General features: G+C 51.3%; 1 protein-coding gene across 1 annotated transcript in view; it reads left to right on the top strand.

Moving 5' to 3' along the window:
* Positions 1–10,797, top strand: part of MICAL3 (microtubule associated monooxygenase, calponin and LIM domain containing 3) — a 114,935-nt gene that overhangs the window by 6,586 nt on the left and 97,552 nt on the right. The window contains 8 exon segments of the mRNA XM_045295900.1: positions 655–771; positions 1,165–1,266; positions 1,843–1,998; positions 2,961–3,061; positions 6,597–6,854; positions 7,199–7,314; positions 8,287–8,413; positions 9,403–9,499. Coding sequence (XP_045151835.1) covers positions 655–771; positions 1,165–1,266; positions 1,843–1,998; positions 2,961–3,061; positions 6,597–6,854; positions 7,199–7,314; positions 8,287–8,413; positions 9,403–9,499 — 1,074 coding nt within the window.

Genomic DNA, 10,797 nt, shown 5'->3' with positions numbered 1-10,797 from the left:
GTTTGAGGGACAGTGAACTGGCCCCCTGTTTAAAAAGTTTGAGGACCCCTGGTCTGGAGGGTTTGACCTAGATCGGGACGGCTGCGGTGTCTCCTTGACTGCGGAGACACTGAGGATTCTCACCGTAAAACTGAGCAAGGTTTTCAGTCATGTGGGCCCTGGCACCCTATGAGAGGACGAGTGGTGGGTGAGGGACTGAAGAGCGAATAGGGTCGGTCTGTCATTCCCTTGCGCACTCCATGAGACTGTGTGGACGTGGGGGAGGTGTGAGCGTGAAAGGAAGACGCTGTGGGAACCTGCAGGGGGGGGGCGCAGCGGCTTTGTGTCAGACTGTGGCTGGCTCAGCCCTTCTCTCTTGCATGGAGAGAACTGTGTCTTCTCAGGACTGGAGGTTATGCTAAGTAATGCTGGCTCTAGTGCCTTTGACTCAATCAGGGGAAGCCTACATGAGAATCTCTTACTGACTGTAGGTTTCTGGTTATCTTGAGCACCTGCCCCAACAGGTAAGTGTGGCTTTTGGTGTCTCTCTGGGACATTACTTCCACCAGATTAAGTGAGAGAGAGCTGTGCGCATGTGGAAAGCCAAGCAGTGACTGCTGACCTGTTCTCTCTCCTGGCAGGGCAACCGCTGATGTAATCTTCCCATTCTTCCAGGTATCCGCCAGCTCCAACTCATTCTTTTGAAAGTAGCCTTGATCCTAGGCGTTGAAATCCACGTCAATGTAGAATTCCAAGGACTTGTGTATCCTCCCGAGGACCAGGAAAATGAACGTAAGTTGCTTTGGGACAAATGAAGAGGGGCAACAGGGAATTGAAGGGGTGAAAAACAATGAGATTAAAGGAGATGATTAGAGGAAATTGGGGTTGTTTTCAGAACTAGTAAAAGGAGTCCTCCATTGGGAGGCCTGCATATTGTGGGGACCTCTTCATTAGGCGAGGTCTTTGACGGCACATGCACCACTAGACACTGGATTTGTTCTAGAAAACCATCCGTTGGGAAAGTTCCCTTGGCAATCTTCGGGACTTCTCTGTGTGGTTTGTCCCCCATGCAGATCCACTTAGTGCTTGTGGCTAGAGGGTCTGTGAATCCTTGAGAATCGAGAGAGAGCCTTCGATGTGTGGATGTGATCTGGTGATGATCTTCATTTTGATTCTGGCTCACAGGGATAGGTTGGCGGGCACTGGTGCACCCCAAAACCCATCCTGTGTCAGAGTATGAATTTGAAGTGATCATCGGTGGGGATGGCCGAAGAAACACCTTGGAAGGTACTGGCCGCTGCCCCTTTGCTGGGTTCATAGCAGTGAAGGCTGACCCTGTCCCACCTCCGTGGTGAGAGTCTGGCTACTCAGTCCACGCTCCTAAGAATCTGCACGCTTGCTACATCTTCTGAAGCTCCACCCTTCCTCTGGCCAACTGGCACTTGCCTGACTCCCTACAAGGCATGCTTGTCCGGGTGCCGGGGGTGGGGGGGGTGAGCTGTACTCCATTTGGTTGGTACTGCCAGGGTTCAACATAGCTGCTGCGGCTGCTGCTTCTTTTTTTTTTTTTTTTTTCCCTTAAATGAAAATCCCTAGCACTAAATCATTCTGGTCAGTCAGGTTTCGAAATTATTAATGCTACGGAAGACTTTGATGTCTTTCCTTATATATTTGTCGGAAGGTAATCTTATAGAGCTGCCTTGACGTTTTCCCATGGATTTCCTATCCCCTGGTTTTCCTAAGTGTCCGCCTCGGTTGCTCTCATTGGAAGCCATCCCCTTCCCCCTCCCCCTCTTCCCCTCTCCCCTTTTACTAGCTGTTGACACCTCCGTGACAGTGAATCCCCCACCCCCACTCCTCCAGGATTCCGTCGGAAAGAATTTCGTGGCAAATTGGCTATTGCCATCACAGCGAACTTCATTAACCGGAACACAACAGCCGAAGCCAAGGTGGAAGAGATCAGCGGTGTGGCTTTTATATTCAACCAGAAATTCTTCCAGGAGCTGCGGGAAGCCACAGGTTGGTGGAGAGTCCCCGGAAGCATTGACGAGAGCGAGCTCCCAATGAGCACCTGCTACCTTGTCTCGGAGGCCCAGGGCGGTGGGTCTGGCTGGGGGTGCCGCGGGGTGCACACCCTGCGCTTTCTGCCGACATCGTGGCTCCCCACCAGTGTCCCTGGGGTCTGCAGTCCCTGCTCATCAGAGTGATTGGGCTGTGCTGGGGTGGTTTTTTATTTATTTGTTTTTAGATACTCATTCTGGGTTCTACCAACTCCTAGCCAGCCCCTCCCCACTGTGCAATGGCACTCCGTTTCGGTTTAGCAAGCTTTTTCGGATCTTCCCACGAAAGCTGCCTTTAGATATTGAGGATGAACATACTCTTTGTCCCAGGTTCCAGTTTGGGCTTAAAAACCAGCCTTGTGCTCAATAGGGATTAGCTTCTTTGTTATATGAGAACTTTTGCTTAGATCAGTTCGGATATTTTGCGACAAGCCAAACTTGCCTTCCTCCTCTGCGTTCTGGAGCACGATTGCTTTCCATGATATCTACTTCTTAGATTAAGTGAATCAGAGAGTCAAGACTGCGCCCTCTGCTCCCAGGCACAAACTTACCTGTCCTGTTCTTGGGCCTCTGGGGGATTTCCCCCAGCTTCCGTGAGGACTATCAACAAGCTGTAACCAGATAACCAGCTCACATCCTTTCAAGACAGTAGTGTCTTGTGGTGGTGGACCTCCCCCAGGGCATCCTGCGTTCCTGCTTACTGCTGACGTCGCCTGTGGGCTGCTCCGGGTGCCGTAGACACGTGAAGCAGAACTCCCCTTCTTTTCCTGAGCTGTGCAAGCAGGGAGGGCGGGCCTGAGTTCAGGAGTCTGTGTTACTTTGTCTTGCCCTACCTGGAGTCCTGTCCCCTAGTCTCTCGGGACCCCACGTGTGGGCATCTCAGCAGACTCTGATGTGCGCTTGGTTGTTGTCCACTCGCAGGTATCGACCTGGAGAACATCGTGTACTACAAAGACGATACGCACTATTTCGTTATGACGGCCAAAAAGCAGAGTTTACTGGACAAAGGGGTCATTCTGCACGTGAGTAATCATTTCTTTCAACATCTGTTTGTGTGGTACGGCTACTGTGCTCACGACAGAAAGGACTCTGTGACCTGGTGCGTTTTCCTTACAAGGGCACAGAAATGAAGGCCTGATGGGTCGTCTGAGAGCGCATTGGTCTGTGGTGTTTTCAGTTCAGTTTTTAAAAAGTGCTTTTTAAACGGAATTTTCCGATGTAAACAAAGGTAGAGCAAAGAGTTTAATAACCCCGCCCCACCCCACCTGTACCCCGTGAGCACATTACCTAGCTCTAACAGCTGTGAGCACCCAACTAATACTGTTAGGAGCGCAAACACAGAACACCAAACTCACTGCCCTCAAGCGGAGTCCCGCTCACAGCCGCCCTGCAGGACAGGGTTGAAGCGCGCCATGGATTTTGAAGTCTGTCCTGCTCTGAAAGTAGAAAGCCTGGTGGTTTCGAACTGTTAACCTCATAGTTAGCACTGCCCAGTACATCGCCACTATGCCACTAGAGCTCTTGGGAACCATTTCCTGTGTAAATATTTCAGTGTCATTTGGGTGACTTGGTTTGTGGCTCTAGAAATTCCATCTATGGTAAATGGTTACTTACTTACTTACTTACTCCTTTGGGGTGAGGGGAGTAAGAAGGGACGATAAGTTGACGAGGAAGCCATGATGGGTGTTTACCGGAGTCTGGCAACAGTTCTGATTTTATTGCAGATACGGTTATCAGAGGTCCAGGGAATACGTACTGAATTAGGGCGCACTCGGGCCCGGCTGGTGGTAGGGGCCGCGGAGTGGACTCTGACTCAGAGCCGCCCTCTGTACAACAGAGCACGCCACGGCTGGCCAGGCGCCGCCCTCACCCTTGTTGCAGTGGTTGAGCCCATTGTTTGGGAAGTCCAAATTGAGTCTCCCCACCAGGCAGCTCTGCGTGTTGTTCATCTGGGATGTTTAACGAAGAATCGGCGCAGGGTAGATAGTTCCTCTAGGGGGCTTTCTTAAGTTTGCTTCTGGTCACATTGGTTGAAATATATTCTCTGAGTGAGCGTTGGGTACAGTTCGCACTTCTCCGTGGCAGCGCACAGAGGGACTGTCCCCACCTGGTGAGGAGACCCCATGTGCTGACTCAGGCTTGCACCGTTCCCATAGAGACCCAGAGCCTGGTGTCAGGCAGGTCTTTGTCTTCGTGGGTTAATGAACCCAGTCACTTCGTCTAAGCGACACTGCTGCCTTATTTGAGGGCAGTGAGCTGAGGAGGGAGCCGAGGAGCACGTGCCCAGAGCACAAAGTTGTGTGTCTCTCAGCCCAGTGCTGGAAGGAGAAACAAGATAAGGCTGTCTGTGCAGCCCATTCTGCCCAAAGCATAGCAACATAGAGGGGAAGGAGTCAAGAGTGTAGCTACAAAATCACAGAAGTATCCAAATGGGAAGCGCTTGTTTCTCCACGTGCCCCCCACCAGGTTGGTAGACTTCTGCAGGCAGTGTTTCCATCTCTCTGACCCTTCCTCAGAAATGCCTCCACCGACCAACCGGGTGTCCAAAAGACTGTTGTGGCATCTTCAGGGGACTCAAGTTGTGTGCTGCCTTTCAATGTTCTCTGAGTCTGGGGAACAGAGACGCCTCCATGGGCAAGGTCGGGGCTGGGCAGCCCTTGTTGCCCCACAGGAACGAGCAAGTTCATTGTTGGGAGGAAAGCAGTTTTCTCGCGATCGAATGCAGATTCCATTTTCTGCGAACTTCTTACAGGAACCCCCATGATTACTCTGTGTCCTTGCGGAAAAGCACTGTTACCCTCTGGAAATCCCCTAAACAGTTACCCTCTTTCTGAACTAACCTCTCTGAGTTCAACGAGCGCAGCAGATCCCCCTCAGAAGCTACTGTTTCCATTGGACCCTGCCCTCTGGATTATATTGGTTGATCCAGCACACGTTTCCTCAGTACAGTTTGTTCCATAAGACTGGCTGCATCACCTGTGGTCTTGCTCCAGAGGTTGGCAGAAAGACCAGTTCTTGGAGCTCACTGATCTACCCATGATGCTTTGGGCTCCTTTGGAGCAGAAAGCGTGTGGTTTAAAGGCTTAAAGTGCCAAACAAGCAGCTGTTGTGGCCATGGCATTTCCACCGTCTTCCTTCCCAAATTTCTGGACTTCACACACAAGGTTTTTCCGTTCGTAGAGCTTGATGGTGCCCATCTTTGAGGTCTTCGCAACCTTGGTCAGTGTTACATTCCTCTAAAATCTATTGTTTCACACGGGGCAGCAGTCTGTAAACTTGTTGCAAAGCTTCCGTGACTCGGAACAATGTCCAGTTGAGTCTTAACTAAAAATTTGATGTTAGTCCTGACCTCAGAATTGTGGGGTTCTGTTTTGTTTTTACCCCATGGCACAAGAAAGTTTTCTTTTGTCTATTTATTATTTTAAAGTAAGCACCCTAGCAAGACAAGTTGTCTTCCTCAGAGATGTGTTTAAACGTGCTTTGTGTGGAACAAGCCCAGGCTGTGTGAGCTGGAACCCGCAGCAGCACTACGTTTTGACTTAGCCTCCTGTTTGGTTGGCTGCTCTGTCAAATGGATGCACAGACTAGTTTGAGCTGTCATTGCTTACCCAGGGGATGCGCCCCGTGACACCAGCTGCGTGCCCCCTGAGACTTACATCTGCCATCTCCGGCAGATGATGGTTAACAGTTGAGGGGCCACGACCAGATTACCCTCTCGTTTATTTTCCTTGTGGGCAGAGACCACGTGCTGCTCGGTGTTGAACAAACATTTTCCCACACCAGCTCCCATGTTTGCATTCTGACTTTTAACATGCTGTTGTAGTAGCGCCAAGTGCGCTCTGGGGCACTTGGGAACCTGAGGCTCCACTTCAGGGCACTCAGGAGTTGGCTGTGTATGCCACCAGCCTCCAGGACAGAAAGAGGAGGGTTTCGGCCCTTGATGTGGAAAGCTCTCCTCAGTGTCCTCCCTTGTCGACGGGTTTCTACATAGAGCCTTGCAGGGTGAGGTAGACCACGTGTTTTGAAAATCTTTGTTCTCGGTTCCAGTCATTTCTTCCCAACCTCCTGGGCCACGCTCGCTCCCACTGCCACATCTTTGGGCCTGACTCTGGGTCCTTCCTGTAGGTTTGCTGATTGTGCAAGGCCAAGCGTTCCTCATGGCCCCAACTGCCAAACAAACAAACAAACGTGTGCCCAGGTCACATGGCTGGTAATAACAAGCGGTCACAGAGCCCCTCCGACACACGGTTCCCTTCGTTTTCAGACCACCCTGCGCGGGAGATAGGGAGGCTCAAAGAAGTCGTGATTTGTGTGGGACGCGCATGGAACGAACAAGCCAGGACGGCACGTTTGCAGGGGGAGCGCAGTACCTGGGCTTCCTCTCAAAAACGTCCCTTTTCTTTTTTTAATGCACGGAAAGGTTCCGTGTTGGGGTGTTCATGTCACCTCAGGGGGCAAGGAAAGGCTGTGAGTCTGGGTCATGTCTCATCTATCTGGATCTGCCTGGACTTTCTCATCGTGAACTACCCTCCCCCACCCCCCAATTTCTCTCGACAGGACTATGCAGACACAGAGCTGCTGCTTTCCCGGGAGAACGTGGACCAAGAGGCCCTGCTGAACTACGCCAGGGAGGCGGCTGACTTCTCCACGCAGCAGCAGCTGCCGTCGCTGGACTTCGCCATCAATCACTATGGGCAGCCGGACGTGGCCATGTTCGATTTCACTTGCATGTACGCCTCGGAGAACGCTGCCCTGGTGCGGGAGCAGAACGGACACCAGTTGCTGGTGGCTCTGGTTGGGGATAGCCTCCTGGAGGTGAGGACCAAGGGCGCAGCGCTTTGTGGTCGAGGCCATCCATGTCGGGTGGAGGAGTGAGGCTCTGTTGTGATGCAGGCATGCACAGGCACGGGGGAGGGGGGGTACACACACACACACACACACACACACACACACAAATCCCCATGGGAGGGCTTGAGGCTCCCGGGGGTCCCAGGGTTACTAGTGATGGATGGAAACTGTCCACTTCTGTGACTTGCCCCCTACCGATTTGTGACCTCGTGAAGTCCAGCGGCACACACTCGTGCTCCCTCCTCTGTTGTTTGCCTTCTGAGTTCCAGAAGGTGGTTTATGTTGGCTTTTGTTTCCGGTCTCCTCCGCAGCCTTTCTGGCCAATGGGCACAGGAATCGCCCGGGGCTTTCTAGCTGCCATGGACGCTGCCTGGATGGTACGGAGCTGGTCTCTGGGGACAAGCCCCTTGGGAGTCCTGGCAGAGAGGTAACGGCTCCGTCTGTGAGCGCACGCGGCCGGTGGGGGTGGGGAGCTCTGAAGGCCAAGTGTGCGGCACCTGCTTCCTCTCTGAGCTAAAGATGTCGTCCTGGGGAGGAAGGAGAGGCAGGCATTAACTCATACAATCACAGAAACGGCAAGCTGTCTCGCCTAGCTGCTGTCCTCTTGACCCATTTCAAATTGTATTTGCCATTACATTCCTTTGTTGTTGTTTTTCATCCATTTTTCCACAAACGCTTTGAATCCAACTCGTTCATGACGGTTACGTGAGCAAGTTGACGACACCAGTACACTAGATCCTCTTGCCCGTCCGCCCAAAAGACAGATGGTAGTGAAGCCAGAGTGGTAGCAGGGGACGTGCCGACACAGCCTAAATGACAAGCGCCTTTGGGGTGAAAGGCACCACTCATACACCACACGCCCCGAATGTCCTGAGGCGGACTGTGGCAGAGGTGGTCAAAATCCAGAGACTTGCTGGCTGAGCAAGAGCTCATGCCTGGGACACCAGAACTAGAGAGGGGAGATTTCCTGGGGAAAGGGACAGCTGCAGACCATTTTAGATCGGTTCTTTAAGGTGTTCTGGTAAAGTTGGTAAGAAGTTCCTGTTTCATTAGTGACGTCCTTAAAAACAAAAGTCTATATTGGCATGCTCTTTTAAAATCAACCAGCAAATGAGTTGCCTTTTACATTAGAGCTAGCATCTGTCTATTGCCCTTAGCCGTGTGCGAGCTGTTCTCCTGGCCCTGAGCCCCTCCAGTCCCTGTGGGATTACTGCGGGGTGGCGGGTATGGGAGGAGAGGGCCAGTGCAGGATTGCTAGAAACCTGACGGTCAATCAAGAACGAGTGTCTGTGCTGTCCTCCTGGTAATTTGATGGGCTGTTGAAAATTAGAACTCCTATAAAGGAAAGAGATGTTTATGATGCTGATCCCTGCTCTGAGCATTCTGTATGTCCTTGTACGGAAAGCATTTATAGGCTACTGCCTCAGACCACCCCTGAGAATGTGAGTAAAAACTTCAGCCAATACAGCATCGACCCTGTCACCAGGTATCCCAACATCAACATCAACTTCCTCCAGCCAAACCAGGTAAGAGCCAGCTCGTCAGTTCCCTCCGTCTGAGCCCACTTGGTGAGCACTTCAGACCTCTGTGAGGTGTGTGAGATGTGTATAGATGTGAGCTCGGAGCACATACATACCACGGCCTTCTGCCGTTATCCAACTAGCTGTCCCTCCGAATCCACTGCGGCGAAACTGGTTTCCGTCAGCAGACCAGGCAGCTCACACAGAGAGTTATTGAAGGCCAGAGTTGACAGGCGTGTAGGGTCCAAGACATGATGGCACACCTCCTAACCCAGATTGTGTGTTAGAGGGAAAGAGCACTTGTTTGTGCAGTAGCCAGGAAATGCAACTCCCACAGCCATTTTTGCTGTGAAATCCCCTGTGACTTAGGCTCGTTCATTGTGTCTGAACCTCAGTTTCTTCACCTGTCAAATAGAGGCACTAACCCTTGCCTATGCACAGGATCTCAAGTCAAAAGAGGTTGGGAATGTTGAGAGGTAAAACAGCAGACAGAGCTGAGACATGGGGGTGGGCACCAGGAGTGGGAGGGAAAGGGGGAGCAAGGAGGAGCCAGAAGCTGAAGCAGAGGTTCCCAAATTTATTTGGCCTACTGCCCCCTTCTCAGAAGAACAAAAGGCAAAAATTACTCAGAGCCCTCCGTGGCAATTAAAAACACTGGTACTGTAGCCCGTAATCCAAGATAAAGTATAAATTATCTGTTTTTGCAGCCCCCTGAATCGTCCCAGAGCCCCCCAGTGGGCCGTATCGCCCATTTTGGGAAACACTGGCTTAGAGGTAGACAGATGTTTACCTGGGTGCAAGGGAAGACGATATCCAACAAGAGGGAGGCGCTCACCAAATGACAGAACCCGGCAAGCCAGTGGGGAGCTTGGTCTGTGGACTGTAAAAATGACAACCTTGTGAAAGTGGTTATAGTAGTCAGTCTACTCTTAGATAGGGAATTTGTTAACCTGCATTTTATTTCCTTCTTTTTCTACCTCCAAACTTTCTGTCAGGTGCGCCATTTATATGATACCGGGGAGACCAAAGACATTCACCTGGAAATGGAGAACCTGGTGAATTCCCGAACTACCCCCAAGTTGACCCGAAATGGTGAGTTCTGGTGACGCCCTTTGGAAAGGCCGGGTGTCTTGTCCAGAAAGGTCTGTCCTCATTCTTTGTGCAGTTAATTTGTGCAGTACTGTCTAAAGCAGTAAGGATCCCTGGTAGCTCTGTGAGTTAGGCATTGGGCTGCCAGCCACGAGACTGTAAATTCAAACTCGCCAGCTGCTCTGTAACAGGAAGATGAGGCTTGACTGTTCCCGTAAACTGTGTGGTCTGGGAAACCATAAGGAGCAGTTCTACTCTGTCCTATAGGTCCCAATGAGTTGGAATCAATGCATTCACCGTGAATTTGGTTTTTGGTCTAAAGCAGTGGTTCTCAACCAATTACGATTTTATCCCCCAGTTCCCCCTGACATGGGGACATTTGGTGATGTCTAGAGACCTTTTCAATTGTCATAACACAGGAAGATGTTAAGACAGACGTGACTGTCATGCCAGAACCTACTGGCATCTAGTGGGTAGAGGCCAAGGCTGCTGCTGAATCTCCTACAATGTACAAGAGACAGGTCCCCACAACCAAAAATAACATGGCCTAAATTCTAAGTGATGCCGAGCAGCCCCAGTTTGAGGTGGTAGGTTGTTGAATGCTGCTTAGTGGATTCCACCGCTTAGTGACCTTGTATGACAGAGAAGAACTGCCGCGGAGAGCTTTCTGGGCTGTCCTCTTTTGGAGAAGAGATTGCCAGGTCTTTCTCCCACGGGGCTGCTGGTAGGCTCAAACGGTTGACTTTGGTGAGCAGCCAAGCGCCTGAACCATCGGGCCACTAGGGTTCCTAAATACCCAGGCCGCCCCTCCAGAAGGTGAAGAGTCAACTAAGGCTATTGGGGAAGGTTTTATGACATGGGGGCATTTTAGCTGTGCCCTGGGTCATGGCCAGGATACAGAAGGCTATGGTGTGCATGAAAGGTCCCCAGTAGATGATGATGATGATGATGATGATGATTTATTTGAAGAAAGTGACAGCTGTTCATAAAGATGGACCCTTGAAGGGCAATGTCAGATGTAGAAAGACTAGTTAGAAGCACATGGTAATGAAGGCCTAAATCCGATACTGGGGTGGAAAAAGGCGATGCAGTGGAGTAGAATGAGAACCCAGACTCTAGGGCCAGATGCCACTGGGTCCCTGTCCAGGCTCTGCCATTTGTGCCACGGTGGCCTTGGACAGGCTGCTTAGCATCTCTGAACTTCAGTGACCTCGTCTATGAAGTCAGAGTGGCAGTCCTTGCCGCACAGTGTGTTTGTGAGGATCCCCTGAAGTGGTGAGAGCACAGCACAGTGCCTTGTG

This window comes from Echinops telfairi, unplaced genomic scaffold (genome assembly GCF_000313985.2).
Source record: "Echinops telfairi isolate 266 unplaced genomic scaffold, ASM31398v2 ScPeMD7_6273;HRSCAF=7185, whole genome shotgun sequence".
Classification (NCBI taxonomy): Eukaryota; Metazoa; Chordata; class Mammalia; order Afrosoricida; family Tenrecidae; genus Echinops; species Echinops telfairi.
This window is presented reverse-complemented; position numbering and strand designations above follow the sequence as displayed.